Below are 22,148 nucleotides of genomic sequence, written 5' to 3' on the forward strand. Positions count from 1 at the left end.
GCTGCTCACCCATTCTCCAGAGGAACTCACTGGTCCTTTCTCCCCAGAACCACCACAGACCACCTCCTGCTGACTTGAGCTAAGAAGGGATCTGTTGCAAATCCCCACCGCCACCATCTCTGGCAACCCAAGGACAACACATACAGGTCCGCTAGCTGGCCAACTTCTGCTTTGGGGACAGGATCACGTGAGAAAAGGCAATGTGTGGGGTTCCTTGGTGTCCTCCATAGTCTGCCTTCCTTGGGCAGAGAAAATCCCTTTCAGACTCCTTCTACCCGACCCTCCAGAATTAGCCAGGCCCAGAGAATCAGGAAAACTGTTGCCTGCTGGGAACGTCCCCACTCCCACGTGGCCACAGTTCTGATGATGGCTCCACGCACTTAAAACCCCCAAACAGACTTGCTCGGTGGCAAGGCTGGAAGAAGGGGCCTTCAGGGTGCCAGAACTCCTAGACCCCTAACGCTCCCTGCCACTGTCTCTTGGGTCTTATGCCCGAGCTGGACTCTGTGCTCCTGCTGTCCAGCACCCACCACCCACCGTCCCCTCAAAGCTCCAGTCTATCCTCAAGCCTGCTCCCTTTCCAGAATCAAGAGATGATCCTGGATCCTCATGTGAGGACTCAGGTTCTTGTCCTGTTCCCCAAGCCCCTCCCAGGTCGGTCTATCTGTGCCTGGACTGCTGAGGGGTGGACAAGAGGGGCTCAAGTCCTCCAATTTCATTTGACTGAGTTGTGGGAAGTGGGTAGTGAGTTCCTCAAGCCATCTAAAGACTGTCTGGCTGCAGCATCTAAGATAGACCCCTTCTTTTCTTAAAAAAAAGAGAGAGAGAGAGAAGTAACCCCATTTCCTCCCCTAAACCCTCACAAAAATAAACTAAGGAGAAATGAGCAGGCATAAGGATGGCAGTGGGACGGGGGAGGGGCGGTTGATGTGGACGGGCAGGTGGGCATCTTCAGCAGGACACCTCCATGGTGTGGTTGACCTGGCCCAGCCCCTCGCTGCTCTCCGAGTGGGTGCAGGGCTGTGGGCGGCTGCCGTCCGCAGAGCCGGCGCTGGTGAGGGAGGCAGTGCGAGAGCGGGCCAGGCGCGTCATGCTGGCCGAAGGCACTGTGGGCACAAACCAGACAGGTGAGAGGAGCAAGAGACGGGGCCGGGCACCGCCACACAGGAGAAGGACACACAAGCGAAGCAGCCAGCGAGACCATCTTCCGACGGCACCCAGGGGCCCAGGCCAGGCCGCTGGTGGCTGCTCTGTCAAGCCCATGGCATGCAGCGTCAGCAGCAGGGAGGGTGCCACAGGGGCCCGGCCTCTCCACAGCCATCCAGAGCCCAGGCCAGTCCAGGGTGGGTACTGACCGGACAAGCCCTGAGCCGGTGCAGGGATGGGGCATGTCCAACTCTGCTTCCTTCAGAAGGATACTGCAGGGGGTGGGTGGTTAGGGCTGTTTCTGGGAAGGAGGAGGATAAGGTGGGGTGGCCTGAACTACCCTATGTCAATGTCTTCCGTTTCATCGGAGAGACTCGTATGGCCGGGCACCCCACAGGACATGGGGTCTGGTTCCAAGCACCCAGAGCTCTGAAAGCCACAGCTGCCACAGTCTAGAAGCAGAAACGCTCAGCCAGTCCAGAGCCCACAACAGGCCTGAGCCCACGAGGACCAGGGGCTTCTGAGCTGAGCAAGACACAAAAGGTTCCAAACGACAGCAAGATGCAGCCTGGCTGCAGCACTGCATAGAAGAGGGGGCTGGGGGTGGGGGGCATGCAGTGGTGGGGTTCGCCACACGGCTACCTGCTCCTCCACTTAGCCTTCGGTCCTTCAAGTATGCAACTGAGAGAGAAGACAGAGCCAGAGGGGGGCGGGCGTGGGGAGACACAGAACATGGGTGAAGCGCGTGGTCCGCTGACGCAGAGCCTTCGGACGGGCCGGAGGGAGGAGACGGAACCGGCACAGAGGGCCCGGTCCGGCCCACCCACCAAGGCACAGGGAACCTCCGTGCCACGGTGGGGTCCCAACAACAGGGTGAGGAGACTTAGCAGCTGCTAAGTCCAGCCTGGCTGGGTGCTGGGGCCTCTGTCCCAGGCCCAAACCTTCGTTACTCTGCTGGGCCTCAGTCTCCCCACATGTGGAACTGGGGAGCCCCGCAGAGCCCCACCATCCTTCTCAAGACTTGGGCTGCCTGGTGATGTTTAACCCCGAGAACTTGTCCCAGAATTTGGCAAGTGGGACTCGTCTGTCTGTCCCACAAATGTCCCCTGGATGTGGCCATGCTGGGAAGTGCCAACGGAGCCTTGATATGGGCCTTGGTCTCTCTTTGCCCCACTTGTCCAAAGGGGCTGCAGCCCCGGTGGAACAGAGGGATCTATGCCAGCCCTGCCCCCCATCCTCCCAAGCTCCTGGGATGCGCGTCTGGACGGGAAAACAAAATTGCCAAGTAGGCTTGCTTCCCAGGAGAGGAGACAGAAGAGTGTGCGTGCATGTTTGGGATGGGCCTCTCTTCATCTGCTTAAAGGAAAAACTTGGGGTGAGGTGTGAAGAGGGAGACGAGGCAAGTTCAGTCCCTCAGCCGCTACTAGCTCAGGGTCCTCAGATATGCTCCCCACGCCCCAGCTGTTGTCTGCTCCTTTCCCATCCAGATGGTCGCACCTGTCCTCCCAGGTCCCTGCACTCCAAGCCACGTCCATGACGGGCACCACACACCACTAATGACAGAGGGATTCTCGGTGGGAACAGGAGTAAGTGCTCTGTCCCACTCAACATCCTTGGTTCCCCACCCAGTGTCGGGAGAAGAGCCCAGCACTGCCACCAACACAGCGTCCTAAGTTCTCCCCAAGGGCACAGCAGGGAGAGCTGGGGTGCTGCTAACACACAGCTTTGAGAACACAACCGGGAGTCCTCGTGTGTCCTCCCCCAACACAGTCTGAGGCCAAATGACAGTGCACACACCCACAGCCTCCCCAGCATCTGGATGCCAATCCCAATAACGTGACCCCCACTGGTGTCCAGGGCAGGGGTGGGGCATGTACTTACTGTAGCCCATGCCCTGCAGGAAGTATTTGAAGGCTTCCGTCAGTTTCCCAGGCTGCAAGGGGGTGGGGCAGGGACATGTTTTGACGGCTGCCTGGGGTCAGGGGAGCCTGGATCCCCAACTCCGGGCTGGTGCTCAGGGAGGGAAGGCCCAGAGCCTCACCTGTGTGACCTGGGGGAGCCCCCCGGAGTCTGCCATCTGCAGAGGAGAGAGCAGGGTCAGCGTAGCACAGCTGCCCCACCCGCATATGGACAAGTCCCCCTGACCAGGCAGGCCTGGCCCCAACCAGACCCCGGAGGCTGGGCTGTGCAGGGTGGTCTGGCTCAGGGCTGGGGAGGGGGAGGCCTCACCTTGAGGAAAGTCGTGGTGGTGGGGTCCAGCTTAGAGTTACACTCCACCTGGGGGCAGGGAGGCAGCTTCAGCAGAAAGCAAGGTCCCGAGAGACCTGAGGGCAGGATGGGGGGCGGGGGGCATCCTGTGTGCTAAGTGGGTCCCACACCCAGAGTTCTGAGGCTCACTGGTAAGATGAGAGGTGTGCTGGGGAGGCAGATAGGCTTCACCCCTGCGATCCCGGCAAAGACCCTGGAGACCAGTTAGCAGCCTCTAGGACACCCCGAGAACTCCAGGGCCGCTCATAAGGGGCAGAGGCTCAGCAAAGTCTGAAGGGGCTTGGCCGCCCCGGTGGAGTGGCTGGGAAAGGGCCAGGTCTGCAGGTCTCAGGGCGGAGACCAGGCAGGAGTCAGAGGTCCACAGGACAGCGCGAGGCCGCTGCTGGGGTCAGGATGGTGACAGTCACGCTCTGCACTGCCAGGCCTCCTCAAGTCACAGGAAGGAGTTGCTGTGCACCGGGGTACCCCGGGCCCACTCTGCAGCAGCCTCTGTCGGAGGGGCATGTGCCATCCCAGGCTGCCCGCTCCCAGAGTCAGGCAGGAAAGGTGAGTCACTGTCCCCAAGGCAGATGGAAACGGTGACAAGACAGGACTACTTATGTCCTTGGTAATGAATCTATCGAATGATAAAGAAAACCTTCAGACTCAGATTTAAAGAGCGTGGAGGTGGGAGACTGGACCATCACATAGCTCAGCCCTGGTCCCTGCCTCCCTGTGCCCACCCATCTTCATGTGTCTTGGGAACACCAGGTCATGACAATGTCAAGATGGCAGGAAGCGTGACAAGAATTCCACTGTACAGTGCTTGTCCTCTAGGCTTCTCTGGCTGGGCTGGGCTGACCCCCACTTACCACCCCATCCTCGGCAGGCGCGTTGTCCCCGACAACCAGCATCACAGGGCAGCTGCGGACACAGAGGGAGAGGGTGCCTGGTCAGTGTGGGAGCATGGGGGTGGCAAAGACAAGGGTAGGCAGGAGGACAAGGGGCACTCACCGGAGCGTCTTGGCATTGGGCACCGTCCCAGGCCGGTTAATGTCCAGGTCTCTGCGGCTGGGTGAGAGATCAAGGTAGAGGTGGGCATCCCAGCAGAAGGAGACCCCAGGAGAGGATCCCCACACCTCACACTGTCAATGCCCTATTAGCCCATTGCCAACTCTGGTTCAGCCCCGAGGGCCAGTCTCAGAGCAGAGAGCACAGAGCCGGCCTTGGATCCTTTGCTGAACAGTGGGGCAGACTCGTTTATAAAGCAGGGAGGTATCACCTGGCCTGTGTGCCGGGGGCTTCAGGGCACACTTTACCCAGAAATCTTCCTAGACCCTCAGTTCATGCTTTTCACGTCCCCAGAGCGCCCATCAGCGGAGGACAGAACTATCTTGTGGCGGGATGTGCCCTCTCTCGCCTGCCACTGCCAATGCACTACCCAGGAGCTGGTGCTTGAGAAATACATCTTTGTGAGGGGGTGAGTAGGTGGGAGTGTGTCAGCTCCTGACTGCCCCCCTGCAGGGACTCCTTTAAAGGGCCATCAAGGGCCACAGCTGCTTTCAATGCTCCCCAGGGGCTCCTGGCCAGCTCTACCCCAAAGGCGCAGCGTGCAGAACTTCATTCCCGGACTACACTCTACCCGTTATGGGGTGAGGAGTGACCCTGGGCAAAGAGCGAGCCCTTTTGATGGGTCACTGTGCTCATCCGCAAAGTGGAAAGAGCTGCTGCCTGGGCCCTGCCACGGGCTGTGTTGGGTAGGCCCCCCCAGGGCTGGCCCCTGCCACGGGCTGTGTTGGGTAGGCCCGCCCAGGGCTGGCCCCTGCCACGGGCTGTGTTGGGTAGGCCCCCCCCAGGGCTGGCCCCCGCCACGGGCTGTGTTGGGTAGGCCCCCCCAGGGCTGGCCCCTGCCACGGGCTGTGTGGGGCAGGACCCCTGGCCTAGGTGCGCTGCACACACCTGTTGTACATGTTCCAGAAGAGCTGCAGGTTGGCCTGGTTCACCACGTTTCCGATCTGCTGGCGGTAGCTCTGCACCAGCTCCGTGTTGTTCATCAGCTCCTCCTGGGCCAGGGGAGGAGACGAGGGTACACAGAGGGAAGGTGACAAGCAGAGAGACAGAGTTCGGCCAGGCCGGGGGTCAGGGCTAGAGCAGCCTGTGCCCAATCCGGACGGACTGGGCCTGAGGAAGCGAGGGCACCCGCCTCTGTCTGTGCTTCTAACTCAGTGGCTCCCAGGGAGACATGGAGTGGCTGCCCCCGCTGGCCTCAGCTCTAGAGATGAGTCAACGTGGACTCTAACCCCACCCCTCTGCTGGCCAGAATCTGCAGAGGGTCCCCCGCCACCTTCACCTCCAACCTCATTACCTGGCTGAAGAGGTGGGATAGCACTGTGTCGGGTAACGTGCTGGTCAGGCCGGACAGCTGCAGTTGGAGGGGGAACAGTGTGACTGCAGCCCACCCATTGTACCCCCACCCCCACATCCACCCCAGGCTCCCCGACTGACCTTGGTGGCAGCCCAGTCAATCCAGCCTTTGCCATTCGGGTCAATGTTCATCAGCACCAGCCCCTCGACCAAGTCAGGGAAGATGAGCTGTAGTGAGGGGAGACAGGACTGGGTGGACACGGGGGTGCACAAGGAGCCCCCATCTTCCCACCATCTCACCAGTGGCTAGGAGGGTGAAGGGGTTGGAAATGCTCAACACAGGCATCATGGTGCCAATGACGGGTCGACTGGCTGCATGAAGGAGCCCCCTGGGCTGTGGCCTCCAGGGCAGGGCCTTCCGCCCTGTGTTGTAAATTGTGGATCAGTTAAAGGGATTCACAGCAGTGCCGGCGTACGAATAACCTAAGATTTAATGGTTTGGAGCTACCTACGAGTGCCATGAAGAGACGCCTGGCACGTCTGCTTCAATTAAGATATGGCCGAGAAAACTGTGGGCAGTTCTATTCTGTGCACTGATGCCTGCTTTCTCCCTCCCCTTAAGCTCACTGCCACTGAGTCACTTCTAACTCGTGACCACCCTCCATCATTCCAGGGCTGCAAATCTTAACAGAAGACTGCCTCACTGTTCTCCTGTGGAGCAGCTGGGGATTTCTAACTACTGACCTTCCAATTAGCAGTCCAACCCTTAAATCTAGCCTTTTAAGGTTCTTTGCCTAGGGAGTTCTAGTGGCCCAGTGGCAAGAAGCTGCACTGCAATCCCAGAGGTGCACGATTCAAATCCACCAAATGCTCTGCTGGAGAAGGAGGGCCAATCTCTTCCTGTACCAGTCAGATCCAATTTGATGGTACACACACAAAATAATAATAATAATAATAAATAATAATAATAATAATACTTTGCCTTATTGTTTCCCCACTGCTTTCAAGATTGTTGTTCCCTGCTTTTAATCTTTTAATACTGTTGTGATGTGCCATTGAGTTGCCTGTGACTGACAGTGACCCTATGACCAACAGCTCTGACCCCTGCCCTGTCCTGAGCCAGTCTCACTGACTCCAGCCCACCTAATCCCATTGCCCCAGTTACAGTGTCAGTCCACCTCACCCGGGGTCTTCCTCTCCTGTGCTTCCCTCCACCCTTCCAAGCATGATGCTTTGCTTTTCATACACCTTTATAAAATGATCCACTCACTCCCTCACTGTCATCGAGTCAGAACCACCTGCTCGCTAAAACGCCAGCAGGTTTCTGGGAGGCTGTAAGTGGAAGCGCAGGAGAACACCCATCTTGTTCCCTCGGGGCTGCTAACGGAGTTGAACCGTCAGAGACGCTGCCTTCCCGCCAGCAGCACGTCCCTACTGGCTACACCCCCCCCGGCGCTGCCTATCAAACGGCTGCACACACATCTTCAACAGCGTATCTGGTGGTGATGTCTGCAGACCTTTTTCTTTTTCCCTTCTGTGCTTACAGAAAATGATGGCCTTGTTCCTAATGACTGGAACGAGGAAATGGGCCTCTTTACAGCTTGTTTTACATCAAATATCGCAACCAAGCCAACCACCAAACCCACTGCCGTAGATTCCAACTCTGATTCTGGACTCTGATAGAGCGGAGCAGTCTCGGCATTTCCTAGGCTCTAAAAATCTTTATGCAAACAGACCGTCCCATCTTTCTTCTGTAGAGCGGCCGGCAGATTCAAACTGCTGACCTTCTGGTTACCAGCCAAAAATTTAACCACTGCACCAATAGAGGTCCTTGGACATTGTAACACCGATCCGCATTATCTGTTTCACTGCCCATGTTACAGGGAGATGTTTATATGTACATCGACCGCACAAGAGTTGTGCCAGGTCTGTCTGGAGTGGCAGGGAATGGTCTGCAGTTAACAGAACAGGAATGTGTTCTGTTTACAGTTGAAGTTAAGGCTACTAGGTCGTATGTGCATGTGTGTGTGTGTGTGTGTGTGTGTGTGTGTGTGTGTGTGTGTTTGAAATTTATTTTCATTGAGTCCAGACACATCAGTATCCCAGCAACAATGCAACAGTTTCTGCATGTACCTTCCCTGACGGCGATTACGTTTTTTCAGCCATATAACTTTTCTCATCCTTCTTTCTTCCTCCATCTGCATAAACTCGCCGTCCCTAAATTGCCTACTTTTTGACTTACTGTTCCCTCGAGGCAGGCATCCTTTACTAGTTCAACTGATCTACTATTGGGTGTTAAGAAATCTTTACAATATATTTCTGGTTTAAGGTTTAAAAGGCTTAAGGCTCAAGTGTTCATCCAGCCCCCATGACTCCCTAAAGCCTGGATTCCAATACTGCCAATCATTTGTTATAATACAGGTTAATATTAAAGTATTAATTTTTAATCCTAAAATGAAAGTCTTTGTTTTTAGAGGTGAGAAACTTAGAAGCTCCTACCCAGCACAGTATTTTTTCAAATAAGACTTTCTTTAAATCTCATAAAGTTAATATAAGTGTCATTTGGGGGTAAGCATTATTCGGGCTTAATTATTAGCTTAATTAAATCAAAACCAAGTCCCCTGCCATCGAGTCGGTTCTGTTCACAGTGACCCTTCTCCGTGGGGTTTCTGCGGTCGACAGTCTTTACCTGAGGAGAGTACACTAGCTTAAACGTTGTCACGTAAATCAGAACTGACTGCCAGTGTGCTCTCAGAAGCTGTAAATCACACGGGAGAAGAATGCCCTGTTTCCTCCCACAGAGAAGCTGCGGTTTCTAACCACTTGCATTTGAGTTGGCCATCACTTCCTTACCACCAGGCCAGCAGAACTCCCTTTAGCTTAATTGTTGTTGGGAGCCATCAAGTTGAAACTGACTCCTAGCTGACTCTCCAGCCGGTTTTCAGAGGCAGTAAATCACACAGGAGGAAATGGCCCATCTTTCTCCTGTTGAGCAGCTGGTGGATTCACCTTCAGGTTGGTAACACAACTCCTTTCAGAGTTCCCCAGCTTAATTAATGATGGTGTTGAGTGCTGCTGAGTTGGAATTGACTCAAAGCTGACCCACCACTGAATTTTCAGAGGCAGTAAATCACATAGGCGGAGACTGCCCATCTTTCTTCTTCAGAGCAGTTAGTGGATTCAAACTGCAGACCTTTGGGTTGGCAGCTTAATTATCACTTATCACTAAGCCATCAGACCAGTACTCTCTCTAGGTTAATTGTTGTGTTCTCGTCAGGTGCCAGCAAGTCGAGGATGACTCATAGCAACCCACCTGAACCCTGCTCTATCCTGTGCCGTCCTCATCAGCTCTGACAGACACTAGAGCCCGTTCCTGCAGTCACTGTGTCAATCCACCTCATTGACACTCTTCCTGTCTTTGGGTGACTTTTCACCTTTCCAAGCAGGAGGTCTCTTTCCAAGGAATAGTCCCCCCTAAGAACAAGCCCAAAGTACATGAGATGAAGCTTCACCATGCTAGACTCTAAAGAGCACTGTGGCTGAACGTTCTCCAAGACCTATCTGTCTGTTCTAGCTTAATTGTTAGGTGCCATCAAGTACGTCCTATAGCAAGCTAATTCTTACTTAGTGATTAGAGCAACTAGTTGTATCATCTGTTTGCTAAGAGAAATTTGAAAGAGTAATTTTAAAAAATTTTCCTTAGAGGGGGGAAAAAAGGAAAACAGACTCAAATGTAAAAGAAGTACAAGTGGTTGGTTCACTTCAGGGTTTCAGCACCAAAAAAAAAAAAGAAGTACAAAGTGGTGGCTGGAGAAGGAGAACAGAGAGACAGCAGGAAGACCTCGCTGTGGCCAAAGGGTCACTCTGGGAGAGACCTGAGGCATTGTGGGAATGTATTCCCATGGTGGGGGGGGATCACTCACCGCAAACTTGGCAAGCACATAGGCTCCGGCTCCCACTCCAATGCCGATCACATACTTGAACCTGGCAGACAACATGACTGGTAAATCTAGGACTGTGGGTGCTATTCCCATGATGCTCTTGTACCCCCTCCCCGGGGCCAGCCCCACCTCAGCCCTCAGCTGGAGCCTGGCGGCTCTGGGGCAGTACTGCGCACCCCTGCTCCCCAGTATAAGGCCTCACCCAAAGTGCTGCACCACGCTGGGGAGCATGGCGGCCAGCTGCTCCATGGAGGGAAACTGGTACCTGCAGGCAGAACAGGCCATCAGGGCTCAGGGCAGCCTGGGCCAAGAGTCGGGGGAACACTGAGGGGGGTGGGGCTCAGAGTACCTACCCCTGAGGGAACTGCGACGCCCCCACCTGCTGCCCGGGGGCGTCGACGTGGCAGACCACAAAGTGCTTGGTGATCTCCTGCATGTCGTCAAAGTTGAACAAAGTGTTGAAGCACAGCTTGTCTGCAAAGACATATTTCTCCGCTGTGGTTAAGTGAAGGACAGAGCTGGTCAAGCTCAGGGCCCAAGGGGAAACCAAGGCCCAGACGGCAAAGGTCCCAGCGCTCAGCTGGGGACCCCTTAGGGAGGGGGTTGGACTCGAGGGCCCCGTGAGGCTGGTCACTTACGGTTGAGGCCTACATCATGGTAGGTGAGGATGGCCGGGCGGTTCCCTTTAGGGGAGCCCCGGATCACCACATGCAGAAGGCCGTAAGGCGTCTCGATGTCATGTTCCTGGAGGAGACAGACAGAGCTGGACGCTTTGGGGAGCCCCCACCCCTGGGTCTCCTGGGGAATGAGGTTATGGGCTGTTGGGTCTGGCTGGGGTTCCCATCTGGGGCATCCCATTCCCATCATCCTGAACAGTCCCCAGAGAGGACAGACCGGATGGAGCAGCCGTCCCAGGCATATTAAGGAATAAGGTGAACTGGAGTGTCAAGTGCCAGGCCTGGCGAATGCAGCCAGCAAGCCAAGCCCCAGCCCACCCTCAGCCCTCGGGGCCAAGGCTTGTTTTCTCCATCCTGCGGCCTTGGGGACAACCTGCCCCCAGCCCCTTCAGCCAGGCTGATCCTCACCCCTTCCTGGAACGCCTCATCTGAGGACCGTTCAAGGGCTCCCTGCTCCTGTAGGGGAAAATGCTCCCAATAGCCATGGCTGGACCACTGCCAGCTGCTCTCAGGTCGCCATGATCCCAACTCCAGATGTGCCAGAGTCGAGCTGCGCCCCGTATGGTGTGCGTTGGCTGAGTTATTAGAAGCAGATCAAGAAGGCTTTCTTCCGAGCTGCCTCTAGGTAAACTTGAACCTCCAACCTTTCTGTTCCCAGCTGATTATATGAACTGTTCTCCTTACCCAGGAATTACAGTCCCTGTGGGAGTACCTGATAAACCAGACCCCATTCCACCTGCCCTGGTCCCATCTCCAGGCCCCTGGTCCTTCCACACGGGGACTGGAGCGCAGCTTCTTGCCACTAGGCCACCAGAACCTCCGTCCTTCCACACTGAACGCTTTCCCCCAGGTTCCTCAAGGCTAGGCCCCAGGCTAGAGCCCACGCATATCCTTAAAGGCCTTCCCAGCGCCCACTCTGGAATCCTCCTGTGCTCACACTCTTGGCTTTGCTGCTCAGGGCCACTGATCCAAGGGGAAACAGTGGTTCTACTGCTGTAAGTTCAAGATCCAACCATCTCGAGGGTGTGACTCTGAGAGGATGTGTCACCTTCTGTTTAGAGCTACCTTAGGGGGACTTTGTAAGGATTAACTCAGAGAATTGGGGGATGTGTGGGACTCAGAGAGGATGGGGGCGGGGGGGGGGTGGCTGTGCCTGGGCCTCCCTGACCCCTGGGGAGATGCCTGGCTGGCTGGTCCCTCTGCATCAAGAGATTCCAAGAGGGCCTGTCAGAGTTGAATTAACAGTCCAGGCTACAGCATGGTGGTCCTGGACCATAGCGGGGTGCCCCAGTCAGCCAGAGGTGGGCCAGGGTCAAGGACAGAAGGGACCTGGGATGCACAGGGCCAGTGACTTTGGAGGCCCTTGGCTGATGCAGGGCAACTGCCTCAGGCAGAGGGAATGGATTCGACAGGAAAGGGGAGACTGGCTCTCGTGGGTCCAGGTCCAGAGGACCACTGTCTGGAACCGTGTCTCTTGTGGATAGTGACAAGGTGGTACCAGTCTGAAACTAGAGGCCGCCTGTGGGAGCCACCCTCCCACTGCTGAGGTCCTGCTAACTTCCAGGAAGCCCACATCCACCACGGGCTTCCCTCTCTCTGCTCTGATTTCTGGTGTCTTGATGGTGAGAGTCTGTAAAAAAAAATCGGTTTCCTGCTCACCAGCCACAGGCTGGACACAGTTCTCATTTGCTCCTCATATAGACCCAAGCCACAGAGAAGGGAGCTGAGGTTCAAAAAGAAGTGATGGGCCAAGGTCAAGGCCAGGGAAGGCACTAGGCTTACAAGGTGCCAGCGTGGGGGGGGAGGGGTGTGCACACACACAGCTGGCTGTTCCTGCTGGGGGTCCCTGCCGCACTTGATCTTTCTCTGGCCTTGATGAGGCACACATGCTGGATAGCTGCAATATGCTTCCTGCGTTACGGGGAGTTCTCAGCGCAGATTCCCAAGTCAGCGTCACCGTAAGAGGCTGGAGGCTTGGGCCTTCGCTGGCCGCCTTTCCCACCCAGGCCTCCCCACCCGGGCTGTGTGGGGTTATGTCTGGCCCCCTACTGCTGAGGAGGGCCATATTGGTCCCGGTCCAGTCCTGGTATAGCCACTCAGGCCTGATCCCGCAGTGCGTCCAGCTGCAGTGCTGGCCCCGCGAAGGCTCAGCTCCCCTGGGGCAGGGAAGGTTGGGCCAGGGCAGGGCTCACCAGCCCCTGACGCCCCTCCCGTGTGGCCTCGTGACCTTGGCCGAACCCTCCTGCTGTCCTGCGAACCGTCCAACAGCCGGGAGCTCAGATCGAGCTCCCCTATTATTCTTATCGCTGCACAGGGCGGGGGGGACCCCCTCCAGCCGCAGTACAAGCTCTGAGTCCCCCAAACCCTGGGGCCGAGCGCTCGCATTGGCTCCGGGTGACGTCAGAGCCCTCCCTGCCCCGCCCCCAGGTGGGCGCCGGCTGGCAGCTGCCGCAGTGGGGGGGGGGGGAGCCTGACGTCCCACCTCCCCTCGCCCGTGACCTTGAGGGCTGCAGCGCCCGCGAGCGAAAAAGCTGGGGCGCTGGAGGGAAAGGGGACATTAGGGGGAGGCTCAGTGATGCCACGGACGACTGGCCACGGACGACTGCGCAAGCTGGGCTGATGCCACCTCGGGGCGAGTGATCGATCCCACCATCGATCCCTTGGTCTGCGGGTCTGGGAGGCGGGAGGGGGGGAGGTGGCGGCCTTGCCTCCTCCCTCCCTGAGGATAACGGCCCAAGTGCTGTGCACCTGCAGACCCAGGGGTGGGGTGCACCCACCTGGCACCGTGAGCCCCCCATCCCGGGCCCAGGAATCCAGTGCCGCCCTCGCCCACCCACAAAATGAGGCACGAGGACCGCTCTCCGCCCCCTCCCTGCCAGGGACCCAAGCCTCCCGGGGCGCCACGGAGCTGTCTGCCTGGTTGACGCCTAAGTGCCCTGGGGACCCCCGAGGAGCCCTGCACTTAGTTCTTAAGGAAGAAAGGAGGATACTCAAACCACCCCCACACCCCCCAAGGCCAGCAGGAGGTCAGCCGCCTGCAGACACCCTCGGGGGGTCACCTCCTGGGCTCCCCTTGCAGACACACAGCAAGGCCCAGACCCAGCCAGGCCTTCTCCGCGGATGCCACCGACCCTGCGCGCTCCCCACCACCTCGCAGCCCTCGAGGGCTGCCCACGAGGGGCGTCTGCAGGGTCAGCCTGCCGGACACCAGGCGAGGGGTGCCTGCCTCCGCGTCCCAGCCACTCACCCCGTCCCAGCACTCCGGCATCGTGTGGAGGAGGAGGGCCCCGACTCGCCCAGGAAGGACTGACAAAAGCCTGAGTCACTCCGGGGAAGGGGCGATGGGGCAGAGACGGACGAACGTGTGATGGGGCCTCGATCCCAGGACATTTATACCAGGATCTCGGCCCTGCCAGGGCCCGCCCCTCCCTGCGGGACTCGGGAGCAGCCACTCGCTCGCCCGCGCCCCCGCTCCCCGATTGGCTACTGGGAGACGACTCGGGCTCCTATTGGCTTCCGAGGTTCTCGCTCCCACCCCCAGCACTGCTGCTTGCTGCTCCCGCCCCCAGTAACACATTATCTTGGATGGTCCCGTTATCTCTCGTGCTTCAGCAGCTGCAGCTATACATACAAGGGTCCCAGGGGCAGAGGGACAGGCATGCCCTGCACACAAGTGCCACTCAACAGACACCACTCGCAGGACAGGTCGCGGCTGACACCCAGGCACGCCCTGGATAAGCACATTCAGCATCCAGTGCCCCCAACGAGCCTGGGCGTGATAGGCATGGCCAGCACCTTGGAGAAGATCCTGCTTCCCTAGTGCAGCTCACATACTGTCCACGGCTACCCAAAGCCTGCAGACCGTCGCTGCAAGGATGGTTCTGGGCCTAGGGGCATGGAGGGCACCCCTATTGAGCTTCAAGAAGAGGGTGCAGCAGCCAACCTATCACAGCAGACAAGACCCCTCGTTTCCTGGAGCTTAGCTCCCAGGTCTCTCGGGAGTAGGATGCAGGACCTGGGCAGAGGCGCCAGAGAGCAGAGGAGAGAGAAGGGGGTGGGGAGGGAGGCAGAGGAGGAGAGGAAATGGGCCAAGGAGGTGAGCAGAGAAGGGAGCTCAAGGCTGAGAAAAGGAGAGCGACGGGGAGGCGGAGTTCTGGCTGCCTCTGCCCCCATTCTGTCTCGCTGGGCCTGGAACACATCACGTGCCCCCCTCCTGCACTGACAGCCTCACCTTCGGCCCTGGAGCGCCTCACAGCTTGACAATCTAGACAACATCTGTTTGGGAGCCAGTGGGTGGGGAACAAAACCACCCCTTCCCCACCTCTGTCCTCTTGCTCTGGGGGCCTGGAGCAGATTGCTTGTCTGTGTCCATCCTCCAGAGTGCCAGGGGGCAGCAGGTGACCCCCTTGTACCTCAGGTCTTATGCTCTGTCCTCAGCACAGGAAGAAGCTCAGACACCCCATCCCAGCAGCCCTGTCCTCTGGTCCTCACATATGCTCTTCCAAGAGGACAAGGAGTGTCCTATTGCATGAGGGACGGAGGGTAACTGCCAAGTCTCCACCCCCTCCAACCCCTATGTAACCCAATCAAACTCCAACCTCTGAACCAGGTGAGAAGCTGCCTCCTAACACTGCCCACTCCTCTATGTCCCCAGCCTTCATGTCTGCTCAGCTCCCTGGCTTCGAACCACACAGACCTGCTTGAGCCCTGACCATTGAGCAAATTTCAACCTCTTTGTGCCTCAGGCTCCCCAATTGTTGCCTGGAGTTCTGCAACCTTGTGGTCTCGCAGAGGAAGCTCAAGTCTGGATCCCAACCACGTGGTGACTGACAGCCAGGCTCTGGGGCCAACCAGTCCCTCGTACCAATCACAGCTCTGCTATTTTTCCCCCATTGTGTGCAAGTCACTCAACCTCTGTGAGCCTCCATATCTGTGGATGGAAGGAAAAGTGCGTACTGCACAAGTGGGAGCGCTGGTGGTTTGTTGTTGTTGCTGTTGTTTTATACTGTCAAGCTGGAGCTGACCCGTAGCTGACCCTCCAGTGGGTTTTCAGAATCATTTAATCTCAGGGGACGAGACTGCCCATTCTTCTGCTGTGGAGCAGCTGGTGGATTTGAACCACATACCTTTGGGTTGCTGGCCCAACTCCTTACCACTGGGCCCCAAAGCTCCCTTCTGGTGGCTTAGTGATAAGGAATTATGCTGCCCACACAGAGGTATGTGGTTCAAATCCACTAGCTGTTCCACAGGAGACAGATGGGCAACCTATTCCTTGGTAGCCTCTCTGGTTAGTCAGCTGAGGGTTACCAGAAGTGTAAATGTTCAGCGTGCAGACAGTACCCGACCTTTAACACTGCACAGATGGGCACTGAGCCCTGTCTCTCCACACAGATGACAGAGCTGAGGGGGAGTGACCTGTCCTCAGCAACGTGTGGCCAGGAAGCAGCAGGGCTGGGACCTGGACCCAAGTCTGGCTGGCTCTCACGTGTCCCTTTGCCACGTCCCTGTCTGGCTCACTGCAGCCAGAGCAGTGACGCCGCCTGCCCCTGTCCAACAGGGTAAAAGCTCAGCCAGCTTCAGCCTTCCTAGCAGCCAAACTTAGAGATGCTTTGAAAAAAAAACACCAGAGAGAGACTGGCATGGGCTCCTTTGAGCACGAGCTGCCCTTTATCTGGGAGGGTTTTCAGATTCAGGTCGGCACCCTGTTGGGGTGTTCTTCAGAGAGCCCCACGGAGGGGGCAGAAGAGGTGGCTTAGAAGCAGTAGCCTCAGCAAGCAGGGGTGTGACAGGGGCCACCTCAGAACTGCTCCATGGGGGCCGTCCAGTGTGGGTGTGTCTGGCAGGAATCCCCCACCCCCGCCCACCACAGTCCCGCTGCTGTGGCACCAGTGTGTCAGGGCAAGTCCCCTCCGCTACTACCTGTCGGCCCATCTGTCTTGCTTGCTTTGGAGCTGAGGGTCTGCTCTGCTCTCCTCTGATCGTACCTGCCAGGCTGGGCCAGCTTTTACCACTCCCCTTACACGCCTCCATCCCACACTCTGTTTCCATCCTTCCAGGGGGATTTGACTCTGGCTGTGTTGGAGATTCGGGCATGTGCACATTCAGCTGCCTGGAGGCTCCCCTCTCGTCCTTGAGAGGGCGTGTGACCAAGGACCAAATGCACAGGCCCATCCTCACTGCAGAGCCAGCTCCCTGCCACGTCATCCAGACCACAAGGCTGACGCTGTCACGAGGCTTGGAGGCAGCCCAGACCACGGCACAGGCCCGGGGGGCCAGCTCCAGCCAGCCAGACGAATGTCCTACAAGGGTCTGTGTTTGCTCAGCAGGTTTTGATATCCACGGGGCCTCAGTGCCCTTTTCTGCCTCCAAAAAGCAGATGGTTGATGCCAGACACCCAGAAATAAATGAGGACTCAGAGGGGTGACATGGTGGGGCCAGGAACAAAACCATTGAGAGGAGGAAGTGAAACAAAGCATGTTTAGGTTTCAGAGACTCTGGCATCAGCCGAAGGAGGACATGGTTGTCCAGGCAACAGCTGCTATGGAGACGGGAGCTATTTCTGAGCATCAACCTGGCTTTCATTGGTGCAGAATGCTGATTCAGATGACAACATCCTTCACTCCCTTCTCTGCCTCTGTCCTCCAGGTCACTCCTTCCCCCAGTGTCCTCTCCAGCATTCAGGGAGGAAGGCTGCCAGAGTGATTCCAACATTGCTCCACTGGGCAGGGAGCAGACCAGTCGGGGGATCCTGAAAGCCCTTTTGGGCTGGGGCACACAAAAAGCGTTACAGCCTCCAGTGGGACCAGGCAGGGTGGGTGGCCTCCCATCTCAGGAGGCTGGATGGTAACCTACCTTCCAGTCTGTGTCCACAGCCAACAGGAAGGCATCGGAGTTATCCTGCCAAGAGGGAAAAAGAAGCAACAGATGATGTTCTGGGGCCTGGGGGACCCCGAGGGGCTCGGGCCATTACCCCCCACCCCCAGTGGCCACAGTTTCAGCTCCCCGCTCTGTCTAGCTGCTGCTGTTACGGAGTGTCGTGGGTTCCACCCCACGTGACAAGAACTGCATCCCAGGATTTTTGAGCCATCATCTTTAGAAGCAGATCGCTGGGCTTTCCCTCCCACAGTCGGGTGGGTTAGGTGAGCAGCAAAGCACTTTATCATTGCACCACCACCGAGAGATCACTTCATTCCCTTTCCTGTTGTAACATCACTAACAGCCATCGAGGCTTTGGTAGAGGCAGGCATGGAGCGAACAAGTCCTTGGCTGAGGAGCCAGCAAGTAGCTGCTGACACTTATCTTTCTCATTTAAAATGTGAACAGGGACTGAATAATTTAAAAGCGATGTATGATAGGGTACTACGGTTATCATAAGAGTCCACAATGAAGGTTGCATAGTGGAATGTACTTGGGGCGGTGGGAAGGGTGCGGGGGGACTGTGTACCAGGGAGGGAGTCTTTCTTTTACTTTTGAAAGAGAGGAGCGAACTGGGGGATGGGGGGAGAGGGCTGGGTGGGGAGAGAAGTGCAGCAATGAATGAATGGAAATCCAAATTCTCTGTAAATGTTCATTAAAATTATTTAAAAAAATAAAAAAAAGAAAAAATGTGAAGATTTCCATTTCACAGGTGAAAAGGGTGAAGTTCAACAGCGGTGAGATTTCTGACCCCAAATCCATGGTCTTCCCATTTTCCACCTCCATCCCAGACAGTTTTTCTGGTCTGACAGTTCCCTGGAGGCACCGGGCAGAGGACAACTGCATGATTTATGGGTAGTCCAGAGAGGAGCAACTTATGATCCCACCTCCTCTAGGGACGGCGACACTGAGGGACACTGAGGCCCACACAGGAAGGGAGTCAGGAGGAGGCTTTCTCATCTGGAGCTCCAAGGGTGTTTCGGCTCAGTCTGCCTGGCTCCCTGCTTCATGCGCTCAGAGCTTGAAGGAGGTCTGCGTTTACGCTGAGTTGGGGGCATCTTTGATCAGTGGATTCAAACGTGGCTCTGAGAGAGCAGCGAGGCCTGGGGGAAGGGGCTGAGGCTGGTTACTGATGAATCCTGCACAACGGGGGCGGCAACGGAGACGGGGGAGCTTCTCATGTTTGAGACACTAAGGGAGCAATTATCCTGATCAGAGGAGTCGGGAAGTGGCACTTTCGTTAAAAACATACTCAAAGAAAATGAGGTAGAAAAGGGCACGATGTACTGTGTGCTTACAGATCTGGGGTTCCCAGTAGATGGGGGGGGCTGCAGGAATGAAAAAAAAAACCCCAGAAACAAGCACCCCTGGACTAATACCAACTCACCCAGAGGCCCAGAGTCTGGGAGGAGCTGGGTGATGAACATGGGAATAGAGGTGGGAGGGGCTCAGCTGGGAGGAGCTGACAGAGCACAGAGGGGCTGTCAGAGTCAAGAGGGGACGCTGGTGCCAGACAAAGAGGAGCAGCAACCCCCAAGCCCATTTGGCACTGACATTCAAGTCTTCAAAGGCAAGAAGTCTGAAGAGACTGAGGTATACGGGTGACCATGCACACTGATTCACCTCTCTCTGGAATCCAAGAACATGTATCCAGCAACTCAGGAAGATTTAAAGAGGAGAGACACCAGGGCTGCCCACACACCGCTGGTGGACAAGAACTTGTCTGATGTCACAGCTCTGAACCAGCACTCCAAGGTCCCAGTGGCAGAGTCTGAAGGCCAGTGCCAGCTTGTCACCAACACCTGTCATACAATGCTAGCAGAACTGAGTGTGGTCCTCAGCACTGGGGACAGGGCTTGTAATGCACCTGTGGAAAAGGTGGAAGTGACCAGGCCCACCACCAGGACGTGTGCTGGCTGGAGCCAGGAGAGGGACCCGATTCAAGAATGTGAGACCCCAGCAGGGGATAAAACACAGACCCTCACACACAATAAAGTGGGGACGCTGTAGTGATGAATGCTGGCCACTGGGTCAAGGTGGCAGGTGGGTAAGTCTGATCTCAGCCTCCAACTGCAGCAGAAGCAGCACCATAAAGAAGGGAGCACCCCCAGAAAAGGTGAGCCTGTCCCCACAGTGAGGGAAGGTGTGGCAGTAACAATGGGTTGGCCAGACTGGGTGAAGATGGAGCTTGCGGCACCCTGGTAAGGACACCTTTTGGGGTGTCCACCACTGAAGCGGCAGGCATGGTGGCATCAGTTCATGTACCACAGGGATTGGTCAGGACCACAGATGCACCACATCCCAGTAAGCAGCCCCTTGGTGAAGCTGTAATGGCACCCACCCTTCAGAGCCTGGGACAGAATGGAGGAGTTCCTTGAAGCCCACCACTGCCCCACCCATCAAATCCTCTCAAGAGAACTGGTCTCTGCTCATGTGCCTCAGAGACTGGTTATGGGGAGAAGACAATTTTGGGAAAGATCTTTGTTTTGAGGAGGGTCAGAATCTGTGGCGTCCACGCAGCCCATCTTTGCTGGGAGCAGCTGTGTGAAAGGGCCCATGCCAGGTGCTGGGGAGCCCAGATCCTCACTCCCAGGAGCCTAAGGGCAGAGCAAAGAGTGGAGTGGCAAGGTCCAAGGCCAAGTTCAGACCGAGTGATCAGGGAAGACCCTTTGGAGAAAGGGGCTTTTGGATAGAGAGACCTGAATAAAATGAGGGGCGAGTCTGCATTATTTCTGGGATAGAATATTCCAGCCTGGGAATATGACAGGCATGGTAGAAGACTTGTAGGCAGCCAGGGATGGTGGGGAGGGGTTGCAGGCTGCACCTCAGGCCCCAGGAAGTTGTGCTATAAATGTGTGGAATGACAGCATCCACGTATTCAAGGTCCAGCGGGGTAGCGCCAGGCTGATGATACGGGCCTCTCAGAACACGGGCAGACGTCCAGGACCTGGAGGGAAGGGAATGAGGACAAAGGGCCCTGCAAGGTGTCCCGGCCATTTCTGGGGAGGGCTACCCTCCAACATGCCAAGTCGTGACATTAACTCAGAGTTCTTTCTGAACGATAAGACTGTTCTCTTCTTGGGGACAGGACTCCTGGCCACACACACAGGTCCTTCTCTTCATCGGGCAACCATCCTCCAGATGTCTCGGCACAGCCTGGTGAACACATCTACAAGTGCTTCTCTCTCTCACACGCACACATACACCTCTGAATCCCGACTTGATGCTCAGACCGCAGCATTTCCTGCTCAGAGTTTCTGAGTGGAGAGAAACTTCCTGATAATTCCAAAGCGGGACTTCTCATTCTCCATTCTGTAAATGAGAGGCTGGAAGCACGTACCTCTAAATCCCCGAGGCAGCGAGGTACATGCTATAATGCCCAGTAAGATGGTGAGTGTGCCAGGCAAGCGTGGCCAGAAAGAAGCCTGAAGTCTCATGCCTGGTTCCCAGACAATGGGGCTTTGGGGTAACTTAGCAACTCCAGAGAGTCTCAGGTCCACAGTCCCTGGGGGTGCTGTTGGTCACATTGGCCCTGGAACTTCAGGCGGCCTCCTCAAGCCTGCTGGGGCAGACCAGCCAGTGATAACTACCACCAGCGAAGGTCACTCAAAACCAGGGGCTGAGTTCAGCCGCCTTCCCTGCCGGCTGTGTGAGCTTGGCCAAGTCAGAGGGTCTTTTCCTGCCTGTGTGTCCTTGTTGCTAATTTTTCTCAGCCACGAAGACAGCCAAAGCCACATGGAGTCTGTCTGGGTCTTTGCAGAGAGGGCACTCAAGGGAGCCGAGGGCGGGGACAACGTGTGTGGCCAGGGGGCTAGTTCAGCTGAGCGCTGGGGACCTTGGCCATGACCGCAGGGAACGCGCCAGGTTTCCCTGTTGGCCGCCAGGGGGCGCCCTCAGCCAGGCGGGGACCACTCACCAGCTCGGGGGCGTCCTGGCTGCGCAGAAGCGGCTTCTCCTCGGGGAATCGCAGCTCCTGCAGGCCGGCCATGGTCACGTCGTGGAGCAGCAGCCCTGGGGAGGAGGAGGAGGGTTGGAACCTGCTGCGGTGGGGGACCCCGGGAGCAGGTCATGGGCGGGGGGCGGGCAGCCATGCGGAGGCCACCGCATTGATGGACCACTCCAGCCCTCACCTCTGCCCCACGGCGGGCGTCACCCAGGGGCTTTGCTCTGGGGATGCTGTTCTGTTGTTTACCCTTCAAAATTAAAACAGTATCCCGCCTTACAGCAACTCTTAAGGGGTAGAATCGCCCCATAGGGTTTCTAGGACCATAATTCTTTTTTTTAAAAAAATAATTTTAATGAACATTTACAGAGAATTTGGATTTTCATTCATTCATTGCTGAGGACCATAAGTCTTCATGGAACACGTTGCCACTGTGCCACCAGGGCTGTTAAAAGCAGAAACAGAACAGAGCTCTCTCTATAGGGACAGCCTTCTCTGTCGCCCACCAAGCTGCTGCTGGTGGGTTTGAACCACTGACCTATTGCTTCGCAGCCACACACTTTAGGCCACTAAGCCATTGAAATTTCTCCCATCAAGCCTTCAACCTAGAAAACTCTATACAGTTCTGCTTTGCCTCCCGGGACCCTTATGAGTTGGTGCAGGCTGGCTAGCATCTGACAACAACATTGGTGGAGAGAGGCGGCCGGAGGGCTTGAGGTCACCAATCCTAGAAGAGCTCATTGGCATCAGCATGGACAAAGCTGGATTCCCCCAAAGCAGTAAAACTCAAAAATCAACACAGGGCTACAATTGGCAAAGGAACACAGAAAAAGAGGACCTTTCAAATTTAATTTGAAATTTAAAAAATTAAAATTAAACCAACATACTTCACCACATCCCTTTTATTTTTTGCTG

At 56.4% G+C, this 22,148-nt stretch overlaps 1 protein-coding gene across 4 annotated transcripts; it reads right to left on the reverse strand.

Annotated features, from left to right (window-relative positions):
• Positions 1-882: 882 nt before the first annotated feature.
• NDRG4 (NDRG family member 4) lies at positions 883-21,296 on the reverse strand. Of its 4 annotated transcripts, none has more exons than XM_006878729.1 (15): positions 21,207-21,296; positions 17,228-17,272; positions 10,337-10,442; positions 10,052-10,172; positions 9,901-9,963; positions 9,681-9,741; positions 5,899-5,985; positions 5,759-5,815; positions 5,353-5,456; positions 4,408-4,464; positions 4,266-4,317; positions 3,376-3,423; positions 3,188-3,223; positions 3,028-3,079; positions 952-1,106 (listed from the first exon to the last, which is right to left on the reverse strand). In XM_006878729.1, the coding sequence occupies exons 1-15, from the start codon at positions 21,276-21,278 to the stop codon at positions 952-954; spliced, it is 1,116 nt and encodes a 371-aa protein (XP_006878791.1). In that variant the 5' UTR covers positions 21,279-21,296. The 4 variants fall into 4 exon arrangements, with proteins under 4 accessions (XP_006878788.1, XP_006878791.1, XP_006878790.1 ...); XM_006878728.1 differs by lacking the exons at positions 17,228-17,272; positions 21,207-21,296 and adding exons at positions 1,789-1,827; positions 13,623-13,643; XM_006878726.1 differs by lacking the exons at positions 17,228-17,272; positions 21,207-21,296 and adding an exon at positions 13,623-13,706 and having other exon boundaries at positions 883-1,106; positions 10,337-10,496.
• Positions 21,297-22,148: the final 852 nt, after the last annotated feature.

This window comes from Elephantulus edwardii, unplaced genomic scaffold, assembly GCF_000299155.1.
Source record: "Elephantulus edwardii isolate Elephantulus edwardi_28Jun2011 unplaced genomic scaffold, EleEdw1.0 scaffold00001, whole genome shotgun sequence".
Taxonomy (NCBI): Eukaryota; Metazoa; Chordata; class Mammalia; order Macroscelidea; family Macroscelididae; genus Elephantulus; species Elephantulus edwardii.

What these genes read in the sequence shown, in the direction of transcription:
- NDRG4 (XM_006878729.1), bottom strand. Translation starts at nt 21,278, where the DNA reads ATGGCCGGCCTGCAGGAGCTGCGATTCCCCGAGGAGAAGCCGCTTCTG. An exon ending in TTGACTGGGCTGCCACCAAG is followed by an intron (nt 5,816 to 5,898) that starts GTCAGTCGGGGA and finishes CTCCAACTGCAG; the next exon opens with CTGTCCGGCCTGACCAGCAC. An exon ending in GGCTCCCCCAGGTCACACAG is followed by an intron (nt 3,080 to 3,187) that starts GTGAGGCTCTGG and finishes ACCCCCTTGCAG; the next exon opens with CCTGGGAAACTGACGGAAGC.